Source organism: Oryza sativa, chromosome 1 (genome assembly GCF_034140825.1).
Source record: "Oryza sativa Japonica Group chromosome 1, ASM3414082v1".
Classification (NCBI taxonomy): domain Eukaryota; kingdom Viridiplantae; phylum Streptophyta; class Magnoliopsida; order Poales; family Poaceae; genus Oryza; species Oryza sativa.
The window spans coordinates 42,035,058-42,062,666 of NC_089035.1; the positions used below are offsets into that span (position 1 = coordinate 42,035,058).

The following is a 27,609-nucleotide window of genomic DNA, read 5'->3' on the forward strand; positions in this document are numbered from 1 at the left end:
ACGTGTTTTATTATTTTTTCCGATCTAATTGCCACATAAGCGTCACGTCAACGACATGTTGGACGAAGACCTGGTCAAAAGGACCTTATTTAAATGGTTTCGTTAAGTTGGGGACCCATCGTACCTAGTTTTGCGAACAGGGGATGAAAATCGGACTAGGCGACAAATAAATGGATCCAAAGTGAACTTATTCCAAAATAAGAAGACTCCCTCAACTGCTGATATGATATCGGTTTGTTTTTCCTCCCTGTAACTTTTTTTTCTGGTGATTTCATCTGACATGGCACCACGTAGCTTGACACGTGGCAGTGGATCCCATAGGTTCATCATTTTTCCTACTCTTTTCTCTTTCTTTCTGCCAACCTTTTCTTACTCTGTACGCATATATTACAATTTTACAAGGGGGCTCAGCTTAATTATATACAGTGTCCACCTTCATTTTCCTACTTGGACTCTTTATTTGTCTGAAATAAAACTCCAGCAACTACATTTCATTTACAAGTCTAGGAGCTCAAGCTAATATCGCTGTGCGTTGTCCCATCCTCCATCCGTATCCATGACTGAATTGAGAAGGGCTGTTCAGATATCTCAATAACCCTTGCTCCTCTTGGCCAGTTACCGTAGCCACCATAGCCTGTGTGTCGGGCAAAACATAGCCAGAGTTTCTCGTGTGGGCAGCACCAATCCAGGCCGTGGTTGTGACCAACGAAAATTGCCTGTAAAATGACAACCAATGATATATGTTCTCTAACAAATAAAAAGTAAGTGTCTTCTGAATTTTGACCTGTGTATCTAAGTTATCTGAAGGGATTCAGGGGATAAGAAATTCTGTATACATGTCAAGAAATGTTCAGATGAAACAAACCTTCACTGAAGCCCTCTTGACAAGGGCATCCATCATACCCCATTCAGCTTCTTGTGGTGCTACTTCTTCCCTGTTGATAGAGCCAACACAGGGTTTTCTTATTTCGGACTTAGCTTTCGGCGCAACCTTGGCATATGCCGTACTTGGAATATGCCAAAAGATTATCTCTGGAATCCTGTAGAATAATTACACAACATTAATTTTGAGTTGCAGAAGCTTGAATTTTGAGTATGTGCAAAATTGATACAAGTTTCTGACCTTCCATTTGGATTAAGGAACTGAGATTGACTATGAAACCACTGAACCTGAGCACTGGATATCACTTCTGGATAGGATCCACCACCGGAGTCAAGGAAATACATGAGCAGAGCTGGATCATCTCGCTTCTGTGATAGCACCTGCAAGACGTAGTTGGAAACAGCAGGCCAGAGGTCCTTGGGGCCATTTGATGAATATGACAATCCATTACGGATAACCTCACTTGTCATCAGTTCAAGTCGCGGTGTTCCTCGGAAGCTGCAGTCTGCACATCAAGTTAAAAACATGGTTTTCTTGAAAAGTTCAAATGAATGATTACTTTTGTTTGAAAGCATACAGTGGTTGCCTTCTTTCTTTTCCTTTTCTTTTTTCTGCGCTGAAGTTCAGTGACTGAACTGAAACAAATTCAGAAATGAACTATCTTAAGTTTACCTGAATCTGACATGCTCGGTGGTGGGCAATGCAGCGGCGGAACGCCTGCAGGAGAGAACCACTCAGGAGGCCACTCGAACGGCATGTCGTCGTGGTTCCCGAACACCGTCGCCCACGGGATCCCCCTGCCTCTGGTCGGAGAAATCGCTCTGTCCCAGTACAGGCTCGCGTTGGGGATCCCTAGATTGTTCGCGGTCACGAGGTCGCCGAGGTACACCACGAAGTCTGCGAATTCCGGGAGATTTCAGCGAAAAGAACTCGCAATTTTACATTTCAGGCGAGGGGACGCCGCACGCACCGGGCTTCTCGGCGTCGAGGACGGCGGCCATGACGCGGTCGGAGCCGGCGTCCTGCCGTGGGCCCCAGTCCGTCCAGGCGTTCTCGCCGTAATGCAGGTCGGCGAAGAGCGCCACCTTGAACCCTCCTCCCGACGCGAACCGCAGCGGCCGGCGGCTGCTGCTGCTGGCCGTGGTGTCAGGGCGCCGGTGCTCCGCCACCGCCAGAGCAAGCGCGGCGCAGAGGGCGGCGAGCAGTGCGCCGGCCGCCGCCAGGCGACGCCAGCACCGCATCCCGGCGTACGTGCTCCGACGGTTCAGTCAATCGGAGTCGGACGCGTGACGGATCTCCGGCGACGGCGGTGGCAGAAGCGTGCCGGAGCAGATGCTGGTGGCTGCAAATGATGGGTAGAGCTGCGATTAACGTCAGTACGTCACTGCTGCTTGTGCATTGATTGATGGGTCACTGTCCACAAAAGAGTAAAGACGCGGCGCTTTATTTCGTTGCGTTACGCTGATTGTTAGCGTAAATATAAATAAAGTGGACACAAGATAATGGGACAGTCACGTTACGCCGAATCATGTCATTCATCCAGAAGCAGAGAGAGAGAGAGAGAGAGAGTATATGCGGCGAGGAGCTCAGGTAGCAAGCAAGAATATGCTCTCCGAAGATGGATTTTAATAAAAGATGAGTAAGTTGTCGTGGCTAGAAAATGCATCTCGACTTGTTTAATACTCCCTCCATACTCGTAAAGAGATCGTTTAGTACAATATTTAAGTCAAACCTTAAAAATATAGGTCGAATCTAATTTATACCCCTCAACCACAAAACAGGATATGACGACTCCTCAAACTATTAAAACTAGTGCAATTTGACTTTCTCAGCGGTTTTGCTGACGTGACGCTAATGTGGCAGTGTTGACATGGTGTTCGTCTCACGTGGCGCTTATGTGATATTAGAATTAAAAGAATATCTGTGAGATCCATCTGTCATTTACACACGCAAAAATATATTGTGGGGTACGAATTAGATTCGGCCTATTTTAATGGGAATCAAAGTGGACTTTTTCTGTTACGGAAATGCTATATACCAGTATACCGTTGGACGGGATACCCTTCGTCCACCTTTCCCATCCAAATAGGAACGAGGCTGAGCACCTAAGCCGTGAGGAGGAGGTGGCCATCGGCGCCTAAGCCGTGAGAAGGTGGCCATCGGCGACTCCGGCGCAGGCTGGGAATAAGACCCGCTCGGGGAGAAGAGGACGTGGCCACCGGAGACGCGGCCGCCGGCAACATGGTCGTTGGATTGCCGCCTGGTGCTCCATCCGCGTGGCCGGCCGGTGCGCTCTCCGCCGGTGCCCCAACTCCATCACCGGCGACGTGGCCATCGGCGACGTGGCCATCGGCGACGTGGTCGCCGGATTTGCCGCCGGGAGCTCCAGCACCGTTGCCTGCCAACCACCACGCCGCCGTTAACGCCCACCCTTGGCTCCATCTGCGTGGCCGGCCGGTCCGCCCTCCGCCGGCGCCCCAACTCCGTTGCGGGCCCTCTCCGGTCGGCGCCTTCGTCGCCGGCCGTCGATCCCGCTGTGAGTCCGGGCCTTCATCCTATCCATCTGCTACTTTGGGGGAGAAAAGAGACAAGACGGGGGTGCAAAGAACTTGTTAATTTGGTCATGGCTGGCTGTGGAGTGTGGTAGAATCATCTTCTACGTGGTAAGAATTGCATGATACATGAGTTAAGTATCAGGACCTGATACATCGCAAGCATCACCCACCACGTGATAAGAATCGCATGATACCTCATAGGTATCATCTGATACCTCGCAAGTATCATCTGATATGTGGTAGAAACACAAGTATCACACGATCCTACTAAAGTATCATCTGTGAAACCCATAGGATCTTGTTACTAGATATGATACCTATGTAGTGTCATGCGGTACTGCATAGGTATCACACATAATGATACTTTTGAGGAGTATCATGTGATCCTCCTAGGATATCATTTGTGCAAACTAATGATACCAAACATGATACAGATGAGGATCATGATACCTCTCAGGTATCACATGATCCTCCCAAAGTATCACCTATGAAACCTGGTGAAACCGAACATGATACTAAGGAGGATCATGATACCTCCCAGGTTTAACATGATCCTACTCAAGTATCACTTGATACCTCGCAACTATTATCTTCTACGTGGTAAGAATCGTATGATACCTTATATGTATCACCTGATAATTAGCTGGTATCAGGTGATACCTACCAGGTATCATGCGATTCTACCACGTATCAGGTATCAGACGATTCCTATCACGTATCAGGCGATACTCGTGAGGTATCATGTGATACCTATCAGGTATCGTGTGATTTCTACGACGTATCGGGGTGATACTTGTGAGGTATCATATTCATATGATACCTACTAGATACCAGGAGCTGGGTGTCGAGGTGTCGAGGCATCGTCGCCGGCGGCCGCGTCCTCCCCCATCCACGCTCCACACTGAACCCGAACCTCGTCGCCGGCAGCCGCATCCTCCCCCGTCCACGGTCCACATCGGAGCTCGTCGCCAGCGACCGTGTCCTCCGTCGGGAGCTCGTCACCGGCAGACGCGTCCGTCGTCCACGCCTCAGCCGGCGGCCGCGTCCTCCACGCCGGAGGTCGTCCGCGCCGTTTGCGTCCGCGCCGCCGGCGTTAGCCGCATCTGTGCTACTCCCACATCTCGCTTGGCGCCATGGCCTGCGCTCTCGCGTCTGAGGGAGGTGGACATGGAGCGATCCTGTTGGGACAGTATCCCAACGAGATACCGGTATATAGCAGCCTCCTTTCTGTTAACTTACGAGTCTGGCTATGGGAGCCCACAGGCTATTTGTCTCTAATGCTCAAAGCGAGAGAGTCTCAGCCTTGCTACATGCAAAGGATACGTGTGTAACAATGTACCAACACTGTAACACATCGATGAAGAGGTTTGGTCAGAAAAAAATGGACACCAAACCGAGTCCTAATTGCAATGAGATTCAGGTGCAACGTAAGGCAGAAACCAAGAGCTGCTGCAGCCGGGAACATATACGAAGCCGCACCCCGGCGTCGCCGTCGGCAGGCGATACTCCCGAGGATGCCCGTCGTAGTACTCGAAGGACACGAACGGCCGAGCGAAGTAGAGGTGGTTGCGCAGCGCGTCACGGCCGCCTCGCGTCGACACGCACAGGCTGCGGCCGCCGATCCCCACCAGGATGGCCACCTCGCCGAGATCCTCCACGGGGAGCCACCTCCCCTCCTCGCGCTCCTCGTAGCGGGACACCTCGTACCGCCGGGACCCGCGGAGGTAGCCGTGTCGCGCATGGTCTTCGTCGTCCATGGCGCCGACGCTGCTCACCATGAGCAGGTCGCCGCCGCCGAGCGACTCCACGAGTGCGGCCCACGTGCACTTCTCCGGCCTCGGCTCCGTGACGCGCGTCGCGTGCAGGCCGCTCGAGCTCGCGTCCGGCGCCCAGGCGGTCACCGCGGCCTCGCGGCTCGCCGTGTAGAACGCGCCCTTGTGGTAGACGACGTCGACGTACTTGTGCTGCATCCATTTCGGGAACCACAGCGCCGTCCACGACTTGGCGCCGGGCCGGAGGAACGACAGGCCGTTCCCGCCGCCGTGGATCAGCATCACGGCGAAGGTGCCGACACGGCGGCCGGGAACCAGCTCCGCCTTCTGGAACATGGACTCGCCCATCTGGTCGAGGTCCCTGGCCACCTTCTTGCTGCCGGACGAGGTGATGGGAGGCAGCGGGAACGCCCTGCCGGTGACGGCCTCGAGCAGGGACAGGCCGCACTCCTCGTCGACGGTGACGAGCCAGCCGTGGGAGGACCCGATGATGCGGGTCACTGGCGCGGCGCCGCCGTCGCTGGGGATGCGGACGATTCGTTCGCGGGTGAGGCGGAGAGGACAGAGCTCGATGCCATTGCTCCACTGGTCTAGTCTCACGCTGTACGGGCGGCTCGGTTGTTCGAGTGTGCGGAGGCGCGTGGTTTTCAGGGCGCGGCGCCACGGCCGGCAGACGGCGGAGCACACGACGTTGTCGAGGGGTCCGGCGCAGCGGGCGATGTCGTCGAGCGCTTCAGGTGGCAGGTCAGAGAAGCAGACGGGCGCCATGGTGTTTGGAGGTGCAGATGTGTAACGACAATTCAGTGTTTAGCCAGCGATTGTGATGACGTGGTGTTCGGTGTTTATCGTTCATTCATCTGTGTTAAGATGGTGATTCTACGAGATTATCTCTACAACCAACGGCCAAATATACGTATCTGTGATAAGATGGTGATTCTACGAGATAATCTCTACAACCAACGGCCAAATATACGTAGACGTTATTACTTCATTTTCCCCCAACGAAGCTGATAAAGGATCGATCCAATATTCCCGTGCTCGATCGTGCCTTCGTGGCATGTACGGAAGTATCGTGCAATTTGGAACGGAATACTACAGGCACTTTCTGTATATTTATATGAGGTGTCCATGAATTTTGAGAGGCGAATTTGCACAAATTCGAAACAAACCTGACTTGTATTTGAAGTGCAACTTTTTTGAAAGAAAAACTTTAGTTTATATCCAGCTTTGAAGGGCTAACATATTGGAAGCATCTCTGCAAACCAAATCAGCTCCTTGCTATTTTCTTTTCAGTAAAAGGCAACGTACCCATTAACGACGAGACACCCGACTAACTTATAGAAATTGTATTTCAACTTGCATATATGTGGAGTGATATACTATATTTTTTTAAAAAAAAACATAACCATTTTTTTAATATACAGTAAACGAGTGGACATCAATCGGTTAATTAGAAACCATCTATATATGTGCGGACTTACCCATAACAAGTAATCCTGCGGTGGTAGAACAAGCCAATTTTTTTATACGAATCTAGACTATTTAAATTTGTGTAAACAATAATTTATTTTGAGACAGAGAGAGTAAAGTAGACACGTTAGTCGGTGATTCAAAAATACACATTAAACATAGCCGGGTCTAATACCAATGGAATTCAGGTGCAACATAAGGCGCAAACCAAGAGCCGCCGTAATGCGGCACAATCAGGTAAGTACAACCCGGCGTCGCCGTCGGCAGGCGATACTCGTCAGGGTGGAAGCAGTAGTATTTGCCTGATTCGTAGGACGGCCATGCGAAAAAGAGGCGGTTGCGCAAATCGTCGTGGAAGCCTCGCGTCGACACGCACAAGCTGCAGCTGCTTCCCACCAAGATGGCAGCCTCGCCGAGATCCTCCACGGGGAGCCACGACGACGTCCCCTCGCGCTCGCCGTCGTAGCGCGACACCGCGTACCGCCGGCGCGGTAGCCGGTACCATTGGCCATGCGCGGCAAAGCCTTCTTCCACGACGAAGCTGCTCACCATGAGCAGGTCGTCGCCGCCGACCGACTCCACGAGGGCGGCCCACGTGCACTCCTGCGTCGGCTCCGAGACGCGCCCCGCGTGCAGGCCGCTGGAGCTCGCGTCCGGCGCCCAGGCGGCCACCTCGCCGTCGCGGCTGGCAGTGTAGAACGCACCGCGGTGGAACACGATGTCCGTGTACTTGTGCTGCATCCGTTTCGGCACGCGCACCGCCGTCCACGATTTGGCATCGGGCCGGAGGAACGACAGGCCGAACCCGCCGCCGTGGATCAGCATCACGGCGAACGCGCCCAGCCGGCGGCCGGGAGCCAACGTCGCCTTGTAGAACATGGACTGGTCGAGCTCCTTGGCCACCTTCTTGCTGCCGGACGAAGTGATGGGAGGCAGCGGGAACACCCTGCCGGTGAAGGCCTCGAGCAGGGACAGGCCGCACTCCTTGTCGACGGTGACGAGCCAGCCATGGGAGGACCCGATGATGCGGGTTGGTAGCTTGTCGCCGCCGTCAACCATGGCGATGGGGACATAGATGGTTGATTCACTGCTGCAGCCGAGGCGAACGGCCAGGCAGAGACTGATGGTGCCGTTCCTCCACTTGTCTAGTCTCACGCTGTACGGGCGGCTAGGTCGTTTGAGTAGGCGGAGGCGCGTGGTTTTCAGGGCGCGGCGCCATGGCCGGCAGACGGCGGAGCAGACGACGTTGTTGAGGGCGCCAGCGCGGCGGGCGATGTCGTCGAGAGCTTCAGGTGGCAGATCGGAGAAGCTGACATGCGCCATTGTTGGCGATGGAAATGTAACAACTATACAGTGTTTATCCAGCGATAGTGAAGGAGCGATCCTCGGTGTTTATGGTTCGTTCCTCTGTTTAAGATGCTGATTCTACGAGATTATCTCTATAACAAACAGCCAAATATAGACTTACTTGACTTGCCCCCAACGAAACTGATTAAATTAAGATCCATCTTCCATTAGCCCAATCTTCCAGTGTTCGTGACATCCATCCATTCAGTCTGTACTGGGAAACAAATAACGTTTTGCAGATTGTATAGAAGGTGTCCATGCATTCTGAGCGGCAAATTTGCACAAAGTTGAAACTACCAGATTTGTATTTGAAATCAAGAAAACAAAATATTGATTTGTCTAGTTTCGAAGATCTAACGTTTTCTTGAGAAAGTACACAGAGGTACCATATTAAGTACCTTAAGGTACAAAAAATTCTAGCCTAAAATTTAGATACCTCAAAATATTTTCTAAAGTAGTGTAAAATTTCTCTTTCTGCAAGTCAAAACCGTTGTAGACTTCTGCTCTTGGACAGGGTCGGCCCTGGGGCAGCGCGGAAGGTCTGGGCCCTAGGGCAGCGCGGAAGGTGTGACTGTATTGGGCCTCCAAAATATGTATACAATGATATCACTGTATCAGGCCTGATAGGTTTAGAGAAAAGATAGAAGACCGATCGACGATCGAGTATATCGTGACTGTTTGATTGTATTTTAAATTTATTAGTGTGAAATTCGTTAATGACATGAGTTTTAAAATATTATCTTGTTTTTTTATGATGAATGGGGATCTTCATTTTTTGTTTTGCACCGGGCCACCAAAAAGTCAGGGCCGGCCCTGCTCTTGGATATAGAGTGTCCCTCTCAACTTTTATCTCTCTTTAACTATATTGGAAGGCTGTTGCTGCAATTACACATGTAAATGAGAAGAAACAACTTGTTTGGCAATTTGAGGGAATAGATTTAGGAGTTTAGACGAGAGAATTAATGATGATATTAACATGAAAATTTGATTAAGAGTTTAGATAGGAGAATTGACAGTGATATTAACCGTGTCGATTCTAAGATTTGAGTCGTGTATAAATAGGTTCCACCACAAGAATTATAACCAGTTGAGATACGTTCGCTTCGTAATAACATATGTGACTATAATAAGTCAAACAAGTTATGTATGCATCACTTTAGCTGAAACTGCTAACACTACTGTAGAGGAACATTAAGCTAAGGAAAACGGGGCCTGATTGCAACGGAATTCAGTTGGAAGCCATATCCCGCCGACGCCGTCGGCAGCGAGTAGGCGGTAGGGTGGCCGAGCGAAGTAGAGGTGGTTGCGCAACGCGTCGCGGGAGCCTCGCGTCGACACGCTCAAGCTGCAGCTGCTCCCCACCAAGATGGCCGCCTCCCCGAGGTCCTCCACGGCGAGCCACGCCCCCTCGCGCTCGTGCAACCGAGACACCATGAGCAGGTCGCCGCCGCCGATCGACACCACGAGGGAGACCCACGCGCACTCCTGCCTCGGCTCCGAGACGCGTCCGGCGTCCAGGCGCTCACCTCGGCGTCGCGGCTGACCGTGTAGAACGCGCCCTGGTGGAACACGACGTCGACGAACTTTTGCTTCATCCATTTCGGGACGCGCACCGCCGTCCAGCATTTGGCGCCTGGACGGAGGAACGACATGCCGAACCCGCCGCCGTGGATCAGCATCACGGCGAAGGTGCCCAGCCGGTGGCCGGGAACCAGCTCGGCCTTCTGGAACATGGACTCGCCCATCTGGTCGAGGTCCTTGGCCACCTTCTTGCTACCGGACGAAGTGATGGGAGGCAGCGGGTACAACCTGCCGGTGACGGCCTCGAGCAGGGACAGGCCGCCGTCCTCGTCGACGGTGACGAGCCAGCCGTGGGAAGAACCGACGATGCGGGTTACTGGCGCGGCGCCGTCGTGGTTGGCGATGCGGACGGTTCGTTCGCCGTTGATGCAGCGGCGGATGGGATGAAGCTCGATGCTGCCGCACCACAGCTCTAGGTTGACGCTATACGGCCGGTTCGGTTGCTTCAGTAGCCCGAGGCGCGTGGTTTTCAGGGCGCGCCGCCATGGCCTGCAGACGGCGGAGCACACGACGTTGTTGAGGGCGCCGGCGCGGCGGGCGATGTCGTCGAGGGCTTCAGGTGGCAGGTCGGAGAAGCAGACGGGCGGCGCCATGGTTGATAGATTTGGTTGGCGTTGCAAATGTGTACAGTTTGGTTTACCGGCTAATTCCACTGTTTAATAAGGAGGTGATTCTACGAGATAATCTCTGCCACCAGCAACCAAATATGGACTTTAACTTGACTTGCCCCCAACGAAACCGATAAGAGGAATTTTTACAGTACTTTGAGAAAGTACTAAATTTTACGCTACATTCTTAAGGATGATAAAATTAACCAACATTTAAACCTCGATTTGGCCCAGCGACACAAGAACGAAAGTGAAAACCACAACACTCGCCGTCAGAGTTAAGAACATCATCAGTTGGGCACTTGCATATGAAGTCAAATATTTAGTTTCTGTCCAGTTTTGAATATTTAACGTTTGAAATCTCGATTTGGCCCAGCGACCCAAGAACGTGAAAACCACAACGCGATAAAAATCCTTGAAAAATTTCTCTGGGTAACTAAAATCCCTTGAAATTTCTGAAATTTAAGTACACGGTTTTCAAATTTGTCATCACTTCACCTGCGAGAAACAGCGGAGGGCACAAACCAAACAGGATGGCCGCCGGCGGCGCGCCGAAACACCGACATCCTGGACGCCACCCCCGTCTTGACATCGCACACGCCGCTCTCGTACCGCGAGCATCCCTTCTCCTCCTCCTCGAAATCCGCCGCGAACGACTTGACCACGTAGTACACGCAGTTGGGCTTCAGGCACGGGTACTCCCGCGTCGACACGCACTCGCCGTGGTTGATCCCCACCAGCACTGCGGCGTCGCCGACGTCGTCCCGGGAGCGCCACTCGCCCTTGTCCTCGTCCACGTCGAACACCTTGAACCGCCGCGCCCGCAGCGCGTTGCTGTCGTCGAGGATGGCCACGGTGCTCACCACCAGTAGCCCCCCGCCGCCGTCCGCCTGCTTGGCCAGGTACCTCGCGCCCTCGTAGAACGCCGGCTGGTGGAACGTGTCGCTGTGGAATTCCACCAGCCGCTTGAACTCCCACCTCATGACCGGCCCCGTCACGAGCCGTGGCTTCAGGGCGCGGCCGTCCGGCTCCCACGCCTCCACGGCGCCGTCGCCGCGGGTGAGCGTGTAGAACGCGCCGTTGTGCCAGATGACGTCCGCGTACCGCGTCAATGCCTGGGTGGGCAGCGACGTCCAGCGGTCGTCGCCGGACCTCGCGAATGCCAGCCCGGAGCCGCCGCTGTGGCTTACCATCACGGCGGCGTAGCTCTCCTTCCGGTGGCTCCCCGGGGCGATGGCCGCCTTCTGGAAGAACTCATCGCGCATCGACTGGACCGGCACCAATTTGGGAGGCTTCCACTCGATCTTGCGATGGCCTTGGAGATGGTGGTGATAGGCGTGATTGTCCACCGCGAAGTATTCCGGGACGCCGTCGCCGTCGCCACCGACGGCCGTGACGAAGTACTCGCAGTCGAACGACGTGACGGGCGGCAGGGGTACCTGCGCGCCGTCGGTGAAGGGCTCGAGGAGGGAGGCGCGGCACGCCTCGTCCACGACGACGAGCCAGCCGTGGGAGCAGCCGATGATGCGGTGGGGGCGCGCGCCGCCGCTGCCGAGGTACGCCGTCTTGACGACGTCGCCGTGGCGGGAGGAGAAGTCGACGGCGTTGGCGCCGGAGCAGAGCGCCACAAGGTGGAGGGAGTGGCGGCTGAGGCGAGGGCCCGCCGCGCTCGCCGCGCGCCGCCACGACTTGCAGACGGCGGCAAACACGGCGCGGTCGTCGCCATGGACGCGCTGGGAGATGTCCTCGAGGATCACCGGCAGAAGGTCGGACCAGTCGACGAGTGCGGCGATGCCGTCCGCCGCCGCCACCGCCATTATCGCGAGTTCACCGCGCGCCGCGTACCTTCACTTCACATTTAAGATAAGATCGCGGCGCGAGAATCGAGGATGAAATTTGAGGTCGTTCGCTTCGCAGTTAAAATCGCGGCCTCAACGTGGATGGAATTTGAAGACGCAACGGATGGATTTTTTTGGTAACGGTCACAAAGAAGGCAAGTCATCTAGGGCCTATTTGGTTCTCTACCCTACCAATTAATTGGTAGTACCAAAATCTAGGCAAATTTTGGCACTACCAATTTCTTGGTAGAGCAAAGTTAGCTAATCTATGTTTGGTTTAATACCAATATAAAGCCAAAATTTAGTATGAGAGTGAAGAAGATTTTAGAATGTAGCCAAATTGAGCGTGGGCACTACCAATTGTTTGGCTTCAATCCAAACTAGCATGTTTACTATTAAAGTTACCAAAATTTTGGTAGGGTCACGTTTTGGCTTCAATCCAAAACGACCCCTAATCTTGTGGAATTTGATATATTCTGTACAACGTCTCAAAGCCGTTCCATACGTGATACAGGTTGATGCTAAAAGTTGCCATGTTTTGGTTCCGTATATCAGAAGCTGAAAATTTGGACTAGCTTGTCAAAGCCATAGTAATAATCTGGAAGCAGGGGCGGACGTGCCCATTAGGCGGCATGGGGCGACGGCCGGCCCAGCTATGGCCCGCGCCGCCCCACCCCGGCCCATACCACAGTTTTGCTTTCTCGCTACCGCATCGTTGCGCCAACGCTTCGTCTTCGCACAAGGACCGCGACTCCGCACACCGTCTCGCACTTGCTCGCTACCGCCGTCCCGCACTGCCACACCGGCCACCGGCGCACGCGACGATGACGCCTAGCTGCCGCCCGGCGCCGAGCGACGGCCGATGACTGGCCCGATGCCGCTCGCAGCCGGCGGCCAGCAGCTCTCTCCTCCTCGTCTCCTCCTCGCCTCTCGAGCCTCCTCCTGCTCGGCGCCAACGCAACGCCGTCGCTGTCAGCCCGACCATCGTCGCCTCACGTCTGCTCCGGCCGACCCGCTCCTTGGCCTGGCCGGCACTCCGCAGCACGGGCACAACAGCAACTAGCAGGCTGCAAGCTAGCGCCTAGCCGCCTGGCGCTAGCGAGTCAGCAACCTCAGTGGTAAGCCGGTAGGGGCAGTAGTAGCAGTTGGACCATTTTAATCAAATCATCCTCTTCCTTGGACCATTTTATTGTAGTCAAGTAACAAAGCAAATTTGATTGTTCTTCTTGCAAATGATCTGTTGCTGTCTAGATTAGTTAATCATCTGTTTAGGATAATGGAAATAGTTGGTACTCCTAGTTAACACTGTTCTACTGCATGTTATTTACTGTAAAAATGGAAGGCATGCGCAGTTACTTGCAATCTTGCATATTAATTATTTACTTGTCCTACTGCATCTTTTGGTGTATGATTAATTATATATGACGCAAATATTATTTCTTTGTCATAAAATGGTTTTGTTCGCCTCGAGTATATCTTTATGCGATTACGGTATAAATATGGTATTTGTTGCATTTAGGTGTCTTTATAAAGACAACATTTTCACTCCATCTTATTTTTAATCTTGCGTCCGCCACTGTCTGGAAGTAAGCCCATTGATCTGAATAAAAAGAAATAAAAACAACATAAGTATAAATTAGGAATAGTACAAATCGCAGGCACACGATGAAAAATACACAATACTGACACAATAACAAACGTATACACCCCTCTATCTCCAGGCTCGTGCTATACATGTTGACCTCTCCTCGCGTTCACAACCAATTACTGTACAGATACGCATACAGAAGTAGTCAGCACGTAGCACGGCCGCATACATATGTTTCGACCAACCGATGGTATGTTCAGACCCGACGGGAATTCTCTGCATTACCGCTGATATAGGATGAGCCACTATTATATAGGATCAAACTACTGGCTGCCGCTCGTAATTGCTACTGTACCAACAGCACTGCAGAGGATCCGTGTCCGTGTCAAATACGGGCATGGAAGCTAATGGGGTAGACCCTATCGGTGCTGGGGTAGAAGAGGCCCCAATTCTGCTCCACGCCGGCCTCCTTGAGGTTCTCGTTGAACATGGCGAACACGTACGTCTCCGTCTTCTTCCCGGGATGCCGCGGCGTGCCATTCCGGACGTGCCTCACCAGGTTCTGGTTGAATGTCATGGCGTTCTCCACCGACGCGCCCACGCCGCCCGCCGTCGGCCACCCGGTCTCAGACACCACCACCCTCACGTTCTCTCCCCCGAGCTTCGCCACCGCCGTGTACAGCGCGTCCACCGTCGCGTCGAACTGGTTCTGGTACCCGTACTCCCCGTCCTGCACCACCGCGCCGCTCGCCGTGAACAGCGCGAAGCTGATGTCCATGCCGCCCGGGTTGTATGAGTAGATGAAGTATGGGTACAGGTTGGCCAGCAGCGGCGCGTGCGTCCGTTCCAGGAATGGGATCACGTAGCTCATGAACGGCTTCGCCTCGTCGGTGAACTCGCCGGCGGACGGCGGGATGTGGACGCCGATGGTGGCCTGGGAGATCGACGTCGTCACCTTGATGTGTCCCAGCCCGGCCGCCGCGAGCGCGGCGTGGACGTTCTCCATGGCCGGGACGAGGAGCTGCGTGTCGGCGCCGGCGACCTCGTTGCCCACGACGACGAACCGGAACAGGACCGTCGGGTAGGCCTGGATGTTCTCGCGGATCCAGGCGGCCGCGGCGGCGGTCCCGCCGTGCGCCAGGGCGGGGAGGTCGTAGTTGGGCGCGCCGACGACGACGCGGATGCCCGTGCCGCCGAGCGCCGCGAGCGCGGCGCTGTCCGGCGCGTAGAGGCGCACGACGGTGAAGCCGTTCTCGCGGAGCATCTCGGTGACCTTGCTCGCCGGCGGCAGGTTGTCGCCGCTCATGCCCCAGCATACTCCAACCGCTGCCGTTCCTGTCTCAGATTCCATTTCAACCTTTGTCAAATTAAAGCTTAAGCTTCTGATTTGATTTTTTTTGCAGTATACGTAGGTTAATCGCTACCGCATTTTATAGTAACCCGAACTTTAATTTGTAGGCACGCAAGCAAGAAATTAACGTAACGTAGGTACGTATGTAGCTTGCAAAGACGCAATGACAAACAAAATCGAGAAGGCAATCATATATACACCGTACATTAGCATGCGTGGAAGGATCCCTCTTGAACTTTATTGCTGGAATTGCCGTTGTGTTGCCAACAATTAAAATGGCACTCCCTCCAGTCGTCAGGGATGATCAAACTTTTAAAAATTATAGCAGTCAATTTATATTAGAGTAAGTTTATTAAAACCTAACAAATCTATATATTTGATAATGTTTTTCAAGTCAAATCAATTTGTACTGTTTTTTTAACTAAGTATTTGAGAAATTGTTGACGGTTGAAATTTTAATATTTGAGTTCATGTTTCGTAGAAGATGAGATGAGATGGTTGAGGAGCACAGACAGTGAGATCAGACCGGAAGGACCGGCAAGGAGTCAATCCAAACCTCGTTCGACAAATTGACTTCAGCGACATCTCGGAAGAATAATTTAGACTCATGGAAACTGACGTTTAACTGAAAACGAAGATGTAGTAGTACAACTGCACTAGCACAGATTCCTAATTTCCGTCGTTTTTTTTCCCAATCGTAAGTGCTCTCTGATGGTACTCGCAACTAACTTATGTTCGTTAAAAACATGCACCTAATCGAGTTAGTTGACGGCAATTCTGCCAAAGTGCTTTACATACATTCAGAGTTTCAGACTCAGATACTTAGTCCGTCGAGCACCAGTTAAATAAACAAATCAGGTGGTGGAGCGTGCAATTTGCCGAAATTTGTTAGCTACCAAAGCAGAGCATGCAGTTCTTGACTAATTAAAGTTTCATGCATACTAGTAGCATTATTATTTGTCCATATCTTACATGTACAGACGAACTAACTAACCTCTGTTCTTTAGAAAGGAAAAGAAAAAAAAACAATAACCAAACAATCTGGTTCACAAAATCACAACCTAGCAAATTTGCCCATGCAAACAAAGTAGCTGTCAGGTAGAAAGCGAAGGACCACGTACGGGAAATGGAATTGAAAACGTCTGTTCCAACGTCTGCAGCACGACTGTTGGACAGTCCAATTCGTTCGCATGCATGCAGGCATGCAACCGTGTCCATTTCGATAGCTAACAGGATTACAGGACTGCACCAGCCTGCCCGTGATCACGGCCGGCCTCGCCGGTCGCGCTTGTTTGTTAATCAAGTGCAGAAAAGCCAAACGATGCAAAGAAACTTCCTTTTCGGCTTATGGACTAATGGATTGTCACCGGCAGTCATGGTACACTTTCTAAGCCTCTAAACGATGTACTCCAAAAATTTTCTTCACCAGCCTTTGTTAGAAACAATTTTTAAATCAACTTTTAAATTTTCTAATATTTAATTACTCTCAAATAACTGTTACGAACTCAGTTTGTGCTATCATCCATCAAAGGGATCGGGCTGAGTTCTTTCTCCAATTTTCTTAACTCATCTCCCTTATTTTTCACGCGCACGTTTTTTAAATTGCTAAACGGTACGTTTTTTATAAAAATTTTCTATATGAAAGTTGCTTTAAAAAATCATATTAATCGATTTTTCAAAAAAATGCTAATATTTAATTAATCATGTACTAAACTGCTCCATTTTACGTACGTGGAACGAACACAGCCTAGTCCATAGATTTTGGGCAAATGAGTTACTGACAAGCTGGTACGTGCGTACTTTCACCTCTCCTGAAGGAATCGTAATCTAGCGTGCAGTAGTGCTGGTAAACTATCACACATCATGCATCTTAATGACGCCCCTAAAACCAATTAATTTTCTAACAGAATCTAGCTTTGTGGTACCATACTAGTTTCTTAATACAGTAGTATGCGTAATCGTGCACGAATTTCACAGGAACGGTGAGAATTTTCCCGTGTTTCATCAAACCAAACGTTTGCATTGTATATTTCCATGCATAGCGTTCATGCTGAAGAAAGAGATGCGTCCTTGAATCTACGCTCGATTGCTTACATGTTTTGTTTTCTTACCGTGTTACCGTTTCACTAAATGAGTATCTCGCGTAACGCTTGTCATGTAGTACTAATGTGCAAGATAGTAACTCCACTACTTGAAATCAACAAACTCACTCGTACGTTCGGCAATGGCTTGCACACCAATTTCAACTTTTTCACGGCACAACTCTTCACATAGGACAATAAACTTTTCGCATTGCAAGCTAATACAAAAAACACAAGAACTAAACAGAAGCAGAGTATGCTAGAAGAAAAGCAGGGGAACAAAATCAGTGAGAGAGTTCTGTACCTGCTAGGATGGAGGCAAAGACTGCAAGTAGCAACGCCATGTCGAGCATGGAAGCAGCTGAAGACGCCATTCTCAAGCTCGACTCAACCTGTGACATCTGACCTGTTGTTGCTTCTTGCAGAGCCTAACGGCCACGAGCAGAAGCGCTACTACTCCCGGCTTATATAGGAAGGTGAGAACAACGCCAAAATGTGTTTGGCTCATACTGGCCAATAGGATTGAATTCTTGGTCTGAATTAACTTTGCCATGTTCAACCAATTCATGGATGGATGGACAACGATGACTTCGACAAGAAAAAATAGGCAGGAGATAGTCGAAGGTCACACTCTGTTCGGTACAGGTAGGCAGTGGCGAAGACAGGACAAAAGTAGAGCAAAGACCATTAGCCAAAGGTAACATGAGATTAGTGAGTCAAACACATCTCTAACACTCCGAGAGTATATGCTGTGCCCAATAGATTTCCTTTCGAGTATTGGAGAGAAATCGTTTTCTTTGTTATTGGGTTATCAATTAATCATCCATAATAGCTTGAACTAACCATCTTGATGTACCATTAAATTGATTACACAGTTCCTAACTGTGTACTTTCCGCTTGGTGGGTTGTTTTCATCTCAATCCTTCCTCTTAATTACGCCAAAGTTAGAAGTTTGTATCCTTTGAAAATTATTGCATTTTTAAGAAGATTTCGCTCTAATTGGACTTAATTTTTTTATAGCAAATTTTAGTTTTTAGTTGTTTTTCAGCCGTGACACATTTTTACATTGTCTTTCAGTAGCCCATAGCAAAATATGTCTTTTCCTTAACATGAATGAACTTGAATCAACTTGTTAGAGTATATGGAAGTTAGAGTTATATTAGGATATCCTTCCTCTTAATTACGCCAAAGTTAGAAGTTTGTATCCTTTGAAAATTATTGCATTTTTAAGAAGATTTCGCTCTAATTGGACTTAATTTTTTTTATAGCAAATTTTAGTTTTTAGTTGTTTTTCAGCCGTGACACATTTTTACATTGTCTTTCAGTAGCCCATAGCAAAATATGTCTTTTCTTTAACATGAATGAACTTGAATCAACTTGTTAGAGTATATGGAAGTTAGAGTTATATTAGGATAGGATTGGTTTGTTTGGATTCCTTCCATATCTGTAATCCTTCCTTATCTCTTCCCCATATACTCCTATATATATTGACCCCCTGAGGCTCAATACAATGTGTCCAATATTCGCAGTATCCTCTCCCCCTATACTATCCAACATGGTATCAGAGCAGGCGATCTAGCGCCGCTCTCACGCTTCCGCCGCCGCCGCCCCCGGGAGTAGCGATCTCCCGAGGGCGGCCACCCGTTTTTTTTTCCGTTCGTCATTCGCATCTGCGTCGTCGTCATGAGATGATCGATCTCGATCTTCTTGGACGGCATGTCTTCGTCATTACGTCGTCTTCGTCAAGTCGCGCCGCCGAGTAGATCGATCTCCTCGGCGGGGCTCGTTTTTCGTCGAGTCAACAGCAGCTACGTCGATCTGGTGATCTTGGAAGCCACGGCGTCCGTCTCTGCTCCAGCCCCGTCGCCCGAGTTCCGCCGGCGCGGCCCCGACGGCCGGATCCCGAGCCGCTCGGTCCATGCCGACCGCCGGATCCCGAGCCGTCGCCAGCCTCCACCACCTCCAGATCCACTCAGCCGGTTCGCCGGCTCATCCTCCGTCTCTTCACCGCGCCGAGGTCCACAGCCGGCGTCGCCGGGCTCCCTCTGCCGTGCCGTCTTCACCGTCGACACACGGACGCCATCGGCGCGCCAGGGCCCTGCAGCCGGCCGGACTCATCCCGGCCGCATCCCTGCACCGCCACGCCCTCCGACTCCGCCGCCTTTCGTCTCCACCACCTGCGCCCTCTCCTGACGTCGGCTGTCAGCACCGCCGGGCCTGACACGTGACACCCTGTCCTGTTTTTTTTCTCTTCTGTGAACTTGCTTGACTGCAAGGGAGGAGAGAGAGAAGTGTAGACATGGAGTTTCATGGATGGCTGGCTCTGGCTGTGGAGGTCTGGAGAGGACAGATGTGCATGCGTCATTGGTGCTGGTACCGTTGAGGCAGAGAGATTGCTGGACTTGGTCTATGGACCGACACCATTGAGGAAGAGATGTGGTGTTACCGTGTTGCTGCTGCTGTACATGTGTGTGTCTGTTTTTTTTTCCTGATCATAGATCGGGTTTGCGTCGCCCACCGCCTCGTCGACTTCTACACATCTCCGACATCGGCATCGACTCTGCTTTGACTTCATCGTTCAGCCCCACGCATCTTCGGCTTGATCACCCGTTCAGGCTCCCGGCTACAACGACTTCTGCAACCGATCGTCATCGAGCATGCGTCTACGCCATTAAGCTTCGGGTTGCCGCTGCGTCGCCCCCTTGGGCCGCAGTGCCACCGCCCGTGGTCCACCTCCACTTGTTGTTGGAACGCTGAGAGGCGCCCTCCTCAGCATGGCCTCCCTACTAGTGGAGTTCTCGCCGCTGCATCGACATCAAGCTGCACCTGTGTTGCCCCTATGGGTCACGATGTTGCCCCTCGTCGTCTTCATCGCCGTTCGCGCTTCGACACCCTCGTCATCCGCACTGGTCATCGTCAGCCGCTCAGGGTCTTCTTCGTCTACTTCGAGCATCGTCGCCGCATCTCCAAGCTGCCACCGTCGCCGCTCTAGGCCGGTGGTCCAGCTACCTCTACATGGTTACTGACGTCGCCATCCAGGCCGTTGGTCCCACTACTTCGCCTTCGTCTTCGTCCAGCATGATTCATCGCCAGTGTCGCCGTATCTTCCTCGACTACACTTCGCTCTTCTCCGGCAACTGCGTGCTGCTCCGGCAATTCTCCCTCTACGTCGTTCTCGCGCCGCGACCGTCCCGGAGGCCTTCTCTGCTAGTCTCCTCCGACATTGGCGTATGATTCATGGTGGTCCCCTACTAACTTTCATTGTTGTAGACATCAATAAGTGGCATCTACATCAGCAAAATAGGAAGATCACTTCCATTTCGAACAATAAAATAAGAGATAATCCAACAAATATCATTGACAAGCGGCTAAATCTAAGAAATACCATTAACAAGTTCGTCACCGTCGCCTCCCCATGATTATATATATGTTCCAAGAATATCGAATTCTCGCTTCGAATCCCCTCTTTGGCTTCCCCATGTTTTGCCGAGTTCAAATATTCGATTTGAATTCAAATCCCGCACCAATTGCCCCCAAATCCCTTAAAGCGATTTCCTGGTAAAAGTCTACTTTACCTCCCTCATATTCGCTTGGGCCGAATCCGGCCATGGCCTGGCCTGCATCTCCTCTCCCACGTGCGTCGCGCGTGACCACTTTCTCTCTCTCTCTCTCGCCGCTTCCTGCCGACGCCACCCAAAATCCGGCCGCGTCGTTCGATTTTCACGCGCGCGCGCGATGACCGACCGTCCGCCCGGTCGCCGCTGCCGTCAGCACTGGGCTGCCTGCTGTTGTTGACGGTCGTTATCGATCAGTTTCGACCGTCAATATTACCAAAATAGAGGAGAACTAGTGATGCTTGCAATTTATATATACTACCTCCATTATTTTAATAGATGATGCCGTTGACTTTTTCTCACATGTTTGACTATTCGTCTTATTCAAAAAATTTATGCAAATATATAAGATATAAATCACACTTAAAGTACTATGAGTGATAAAACACCTCATAACAAAATAAATTATAATTACGTAAATTTTTTGAATAAGATGAATGGTCAAACATGTGAGAAAAAGTCAACGGCGTCATCTATTAAAAAAGAAGAGAGTATGTTAGAATAATAATATTCCACTAGTATTAGGTTCACTAACCTTGTGCGGAGAATAATCATAAAGTGGAGGAGAATCGACATCAACACAGACGATAAATCAATCGGATGATGTCGAGAACCAGACTTATATATGAATGGACCAAGACTCGGAATTGACACGACAAACTGGGCCAAAATTCACAAGTCTGTGGAGAAGAACAACGGAGGAGGCCGCCAGCCGAAATTGGGCTAGATTGGGCAGGCCCCAGGTTCGGCTGAACCCTCCTCAGTGCCATCCGATCCAGGGCTTCGCCTGGAAGGTGTGGATTAGCCCCCAATGACGGTTAGAGGGTATTTCCGACCATTCCAACATTCACAACGCCATTGGAAGGCTATAAAAGGAGTTGCCATTCCCACTTCACTCACACACCTCAAGTAAAGTTCTCTCATATTCTCTCAAGTTTAGTTTAGTAGTATCAAGCTAGTGGAATAGGAATAGAGTAGAAATTAGGAGTCCGGAAGTCTTCGAAAGAGTTCGGGTATGGCTTTAGTAGCTTTCCTATCTTCTTTTGTAAGCTTTGTAGTATTATTAAATATTCTTCTTTATACATTTATGGTATTGGAATACTTTCCGAGAGTATGAATGCCAATTTTACATTATGTTCATGTTATACTGAATATGCTGCTAGCTTATCTGGGAGATGCTTTGGTGCGGGTATAATGTTTACTTATGCATTTACTCTATGTCATGATGATGATATTAGAGTAGTATCTGGAAGTTTAGACGTGGTGTCTAGATTACGTGATATCATTATTTGGGGTTATATGCTGCGGATGAGAGGTGGGCCGCTGATGGTGACAGCTCAGTACGGGTATTCCTCCGCGCGTGTATATGATCCTAAGTTAATTCCCTGGGGAGGATATTCCTCCGTATTTAGCCCCGATTGTATGGTCATGACGGGCTGTCATAAGGAACTCGACAGTTAGGGGTGGCTTCTCGAAGTACCAGAAGGGCATCGGATAGAGAGTATTAGCTAGTATATCAGATAACTAGAATGTATGTATACTAGAAGTATAGGAATATATTTTCTTTCTCATTTCTTTCCACTTAGCTTAGATAATATATTATGAGAATGAGTAGCTATTGCTTGTGTGTCACTCTACCCTTGGATTATCTTAACCCCTGCTCAGGATATGATTATCACAAGTAATATATAAATTATTAGTCAAGTTCTCTCTACATGATATTCTCATGGGATAAAATAAATACGATACCCTTGGGTGAAATACTACAATGGTATATGCGTGAGCTTACGGATAAACTCTGTAACCATAATATACCATGAATATTTCTGCGTCATTGTTAGAAATTATATTTCTAGTAATATCGTTAAAAAATACCAACACCTGCATCGCGTGCTGCCACCTTGTCGCCGCTCCACGCCGCACCATCCACGCTATCACCGCCGGCGTCATCCTCCCGCCCCTACTCCTGTGCGCATGCGTCCAAAGGATGGAGGCAGAGCCCTCAGCCACGTCCCCACTTTCACCACGCCGTGCAGCTGCTCCTGCCCTAGTGATTCGACTTCCACCGCTCGATCCACCGCCTCCACCACCGAGCGCATCCCCGTCGTTCGTCGTTTTCATGTCGCCCGTGGTTGGCAGCCAAGCGCCAGCTCGCATGCTCCCCCTCTAAACCGACTATGCCGCTCGCAAGCTCCCGCCCTCCCCGCCTATAAATTCCACTCCGGGACCCCCTTTTTCCCTCCCCTTGCTCCGTGCCTCAAACGGTGAAGCCATGCCGCTTCCTCCCTCAACTCCGGTCGCCGTCGCACGGCCAACCCCGGAGCACCGCCGCCTCCTTAGTCGCGGCGGCCAAGAACGCCACCGCCGTGACCAAGGACGCCACCGCATGCCCCGGTCGTTCACCTTTCTTATCCTCTCTTTGTCGTGCCTACTCGATGCCATGCCGCCGGTGAGCACCTCGCTCCTCCCTTCCATTTTCGCCATGGCCGCGCTCCTCTCATCCCTTACCCAATGCCGCACTCGCTGCCGCCGTTGAATCCTTCCCCGGCCGCGCCATCTCAGCGCCACGCCTCCTCGGCGTGCGTTCGCGCCCATGCCTCCGTTCGTCGGTGAGTTCCTCGCACCTCTTCTGTTTTGCCACCGCGGGCGCCAAGAACCGCCGTCGGCTTCTTCTTCCTCCCCCCGGTCGCCGCGTCACCCTTTCCCTCCTGCTCTGCTCCCGCCGCCGCGCGTAGTCGCGCGTCACCGCCGGTTGGTCGTCCCTGCCTCTTTCTCCTCCAGCTTGCTCCCCTTCTTTCCTCCTCTTCTCACCGCGGCCGCTCGCCACGCCTGCGCCGCGCTCGGCCATGCGCCGCCATCGGTCTCCTCATACCGAACCCCTCGTATCGTCGCGCCCCCTTGAGCCCTAGAGAATCTCCCCGGGACGCCGCCACGGCTGGCCGCCTCGCCGGCCGCGTCCGCGCCGTGCCGCCCATCCCGCCGCCGCATGGCCGCCATCGCGCCGCCTCTCCCTCATCCGAGCCGGTGGATGGAACCGCCTTGAGCCCCTCTCGCTTCCGGTGCCTGCCGGCCCCTCCGGCTTGCCGCCGCTCGCCGGCGGCGTTGCGCCGCTGTGAGCCGTCCGATCCAGGCGCCTCCTCCTCCCCTCTCGCCTTGCCACCGTGGCTGCCCATGTGGCGTTTGACCCAGTCCATGGTGCCCAGTCAGCCGCCCCCTCCTCTCTCTCCCTGCTCGTGGGCTTGGCCCATTGGCCAACCTTCCTCCTCGGCCTAAAAAACAAGGAAAGTCTATCTTTACTCCCTTCCCCAAACACAGTGGCCAAAAGTCCATAATTGCTCCCTCCCTATTCACTCCTCTCTCACCATATGTTGGCCCCACACGTCAATGAGTGACTAAAAAGAATATTCTTTTCCACAAATTCAATAAATCATTTCTTTAATCCAGAAAATTCAATAAATCCTTTTTCCGTTGTTCCACAAATATTTTCCTTCCTCCCAGAAAATTCAAACAACCTTCGTAAATAATTTCTCTTATTCCCATCGGATAAGTACATATCCTCCCTTGTCCACAAAATTTCCACAAATTGTTTTCCCCGCTCCAAAGAATCAAATAAATCATTTCCTTGTCCAGACATTCATTTAAAGCCTCCAAAAATTCATATCTCCCGATCCGTGACTCCGATTGACCTCGTTCCACTTCCAGTAATTCCGTAAAATTGTGATCTATCTAATGGCACTATTATTTTAGTCTAAATAGGATCCTTTTCTATTTGGTCCTTGTTTAGATTTTTGATTGTATGCGCCTAGTTGCGGTTACCGGATATTTTTCGTCAAGCGGATTTCTCGAAGATTCGTGAAGACCCTGAGCAAGGCAAGCCACCTTTGAACATCTTGAGCCTATATTTGAACTTAATTATATTGATTGTAAAATATTATTCATTGATAGGATTGCACTTAATATGTTTGCCCCGCCTGCGAGGCAGATTGGTGGGCCTACCTAACTTGTTGCATTTGATCCTTCCATTGTTAATTGCTATATCATGCTCCCTTGTAACCACCTGGTTGCGCCTCGGTATTCATACACTCTGTGCGAGTATCGACGGTCGCCTTTAAAACTTAAAATCTGAGAAACATCTTGGGTAAAACTTGGTTTACGAAAGGATTGGAAAACCCGACGCCTGGGTCGGTGCCTTGTGAAAGAAAATGAGTTTTAAAAATAAAACTCGCGACACAAGGCCATTCCTGGGCGGAATGCTTGTGCGGTCACATTTAAGGACCGATTCCTTTGGAATTACATCCGAGCATATAACAAGTGCGACCACATGGGTGGAATGGGACACCCCTGGCTGAGTAACAAGCTAGGCCAGGGAAGCCTTGATGCCAAGAGACAAGTGGATTCGCCGGGGTGGTGTCGGGGAGGACCCCTGGGCTTCATGGCACAGTATGGTCTGGGACCTAACCTGTTGTTGGTCCGGGACCCCTCTCGTTGGCATATGGCAACCCTGTGTTGGCTTTGGAAATGCCTTGTCGTGAAAGCCCCAAGTCACCAGACGTGTTTGATCCGCACGGGCTAGGTGACCAAGGCTAGTAACGTCATGTAGGTAAAGTGTACCCCCTCTGCAGAGGTTAACAAACTGTTCGAACAGCCATGCCCACGGTCATGGGCGGATGTGAGGTGATTCCTTAGCGTAGTTTTTGTTTTACCCAGCTTTGTGAAAAGATGTTGAGGTTTGGGAAACCTGATGTTTGGATAAAGCAAGCGGATGTCAGGGAGACAGCGGGACAGGGAGTCCCTGAGAATGACTGGTTGTTTGGAGACAACCAAAACTCTGAAAGATTGGAAAATTGGTTTGGTTTGGGAAACCAACTTTGAGGCCAACTCTGGGAGTTGTGTAAATCTTGCAAATCAAATTTGGTTACGTCTCGCCCCCAACCAAGCTGAGACTTGTCTCGCTCTGTTTGTGGAAAGCACACACTTAGATTGTTGAAAACTTGAAAACAAATTTGATTGCTAAAATAACAGCCTTTCTGACGGAGCTCGTGGCTCCTCACCGGGAGACCGCGCAGGCCCCCCTTTGCCGGTTCGGCCGGGGGCTTAGGGTGAGATCTCAAGCTCTCTCTGTATGTGGAAAGATCGTCTCCTCGCCAGAAGAAACGCGAGACACCGGCGATGTATACAGGTTCGGGCCGCTGAGAAGCGTAATACCCTACTCCTGTGTTTTGGTGGATCTGTGTATGAAGGAGCTACAAAGTGTGAGCCGACTTCTCCCCTGTTCTAGGCTCTCAATCTCCAAAAGAATCAACCCCCCTCTCTATGGGCAAGGTCCTCCTTTTATATTTCAAGGGGATACCACATGCACCTTTCTCTTTCCAAACTGGACTGTTCTTTTTCTCTTTAATGGGCGGAGATCGGTACGGTTTCCATCCGGGAGCCCTTCTGATGGGACAGCCCACACCTACCCCCACCTCCCCCGAAGACAGAGATGACGCGGGACCGTGGCTGTCTGTCGATGACGCGACCAGTGCCAGACCGGTCATTCTTGTCCACCACGCGTCAGCTTAACAACGTGCATGTTTGCCCTTCTTCGTGTAACACCTTGCCTGTAATGGTTAGGATGAAGCCTGGTGTAAATCTGACCAGGGCTAACGTGCCATCTCTAAGAGATAACACCCTAGCTCCGGCTTGAGACGAGTGCCTAGAGGCTTTCGTCTTGACGGGATGGGGCAAGGCGTGCGTCAGACCGCCAGCCGCCACCTAACCCGTGATCTGACCGGTCTGTGACTGGTCACAGACCGGATAAAGGAACGCGCTGTACTGCGTTGCATGCAGCGTGACACGCTTGACCAGACTGCAATAAATGCTGTTAGGTGAGCACAGCTGTGCTCACTTATCCCATATATGTGGCGCAGACTTCCTTAAGGGGTCGGGGTGCCTCGGCCCTCGGGGCCGGGGCAAGCGCAACCCGACCCCCCCTCGGGGGAAATCAGGAGGAGGGCGGACACCTCACCCTCGGGCCCGACGTCCCCGAAGGTGCCAGGCCACGTGGGCGACTGCGTCTGCCTCAAGCCTCTGGTCACGATACTCCCGGTCCCATATCACCGACAGTAGCCCCCGGCGTTATGCCAGAGCAATTTCCCTTCCCAAGGGAAGCGGTCAGGTGTGACGCCACCCCTAAAGCCTGGTGACAGGTGGGACCGGTCTCCGTAGTTGGGCAAAATACCCAACGGTCTCAATCCATGCACATTGGTATTGGTAACTTTGGTTGTCCATAATGGGCGGTCTATTCAAGACTGCCACACCACTTGAGCAGCGCGCGAATCTGGGTGAGCAGATTGGTCTCGCCCGGAGATACGGTAACGCCGCTTCGGTCGGCGAGCGTAATTAACGCGCGCACGATACAATCCATTTCGATTGCCACAACCGCATATCCACTTCATGCGCCGTAAGCGGGCGAATGGGATTAGTGGAAGCGTGGGCACGGGAAACGAGGGAGCGAGATAGCGAGATACGAGGGAGCGAGGTAGTGGGCGCGAGAAACGAGGAGCCAGGCCCAGCGATGGCAAGGGTATAAAAGCATCGAGAAAAGGATTTGCTTCCTTCCTTTCGCCATTGTTCCTCTTGCCTTCGCCGCCTGAGCTCTAACTCTTTCTCTGCTACGCCCTACTTTCGCCACACGCGCTCGTTCTCAATCATCTCTTCCTCCACCGCCATGGCACGGGGCTCTGCTCTGCTCGACGGCAGTGTACTACCGCCTTCCCGCATCGTGAGCGAGAGGCACGCCGGACTGCCGCGCCGCTTCATGCCGGAGTCCGCCACCGGTCGGGAGATAGTGATGCTGGGCGAGGGGCGCCCGGCACCAGACTACCCGGGGCGGTCCATCTTCTTCCTCCCCTTCGCAATGGCTGGGCTGGTCCCGCCATT

The 27,609-nt window shown here is 51.6% G+C and overlaps 6 protein-coding genes and 1 pseudogene across 6 annotated transcripts; 1 reads left to right on the forward strand and 6 right to left on the reverse strand.

Moving 5' to 3' along the window:
* Positions 1-387: 387 nt before the first annotated feature.
* On the reverse strand, positions 388-2,287 carry LOC4326052 (probable inactive purple acid phosphatase 16). Its single transcript, XM_015787011.3, has 5 exons — positions 1,854-2,287; positions 1,556-1,780; positions 1,124-1,388; positions 866-1,040; positions 388-716 (listed from the first exon to the last, which is right to left on the reverse strand). The coding sequence occupies exons 1-5, from the start codon at positions 2,122-2,124 to the stop codon at positions 504-506; spliced, it is 1,149 nt and encodes a 382-aa protein (XP_015642497.1). The 5' UTR covers positions 2,125-2,287; the 3' UTR covers positions 388-503.
* Positions 2,288-4,838: 2,551 nt separating this feature from the next.
* Positions 4,839-5,978, reverse strand: LOC107281124 (uncharacterized). The gene has a single exon (XM_015784750.2). It carries the CDS (start codon positions 5,976-5,978, stop codon positions 4,839-4,841), a length of 1,140 nt encoding a protein of 379 aa, XP_015640236.2.
* A 756-nt stretch (positions 5,979-6,734) lies between these two features.
* LOC107275494 (uncharacterized) lies at positions 6,735-8,053 on the reverse strand. Its single transcript, XM_015784764.2, has one exon. It carries the CDS (start codon positions 8,001-8,003, stop codon positions 6,849-6,851), a length of 1,155 nt encoding a protein of 384 aa, XP_015640250.1. The 5' UTR covers positions 8,004-8,053; the 3' UTR covers positions 6,735-6,848.
* A 1,062-nt stretch (positions 8,054-9,115) lies between these two features.
* On the reverse strand, positions 9,116-10,207 carry LOC107276686 (uncharacterized). Its single transcript, XM_066307433.1, is given in 2 exon segments — positions 9,116-9,526; positions 9,529-10,207. Coding segments are annotated over 2 exon segments (981 nt in total). The 5' UTR covers positions 10,202-10,207; the 3' UTR covers positions 9,116-9,218.
* Positions 10,208-10,639: 432 nt separating this feature from the next.
* On the reverse strand, positions 10,640-12,142 carry LOC4326053 (uncharacterized). The gene has a single exon (XM_015790692.3). It carries the CDS (start codon positions 12,031-12,033, stop codon positions 10,711-10,713), a length of 1,323 nt encoding a protein of 440 aa, XP_015646178.1. The 5' UTR covers positions 12,034-12,142; the 3' UTR covers positions 10,640-10,710.
* A 1,513-nt stretch (positions 12,143-13,655) lies between these two features.
* Positions 13,656-17,536, reverse strand: LOC4326054 (lichenase-2). Its single transcript, XM_015771876.3, has 2 exons — positions 17,379-17,536; positions 13,656-14,977 (listed from the first exon to the last, which is right to left on the reverse strand). The coding sequence occupies exons 1-2, from the start codon at positions 17,473-17,475 to the stop codon at positions 14,028-14,030; spliced, it is 1,047 nt and encodes a 348-aa protein (XP_015627362.1). The 5' UTR covers positions 17,476-17,536; the 3' UTR covers positions 13,656-14,027.
* Positions 17,537-19,373: 1,837 nt separating this feature from the next.
* On the forward strand, positions 19,374-20,493 carry LOC107281126 (uncharacterized; annotated as a pseudogene).
* The last annotated feature ends 7,116 nt before the right edge of the window (positions 20,494-27,609 follow it).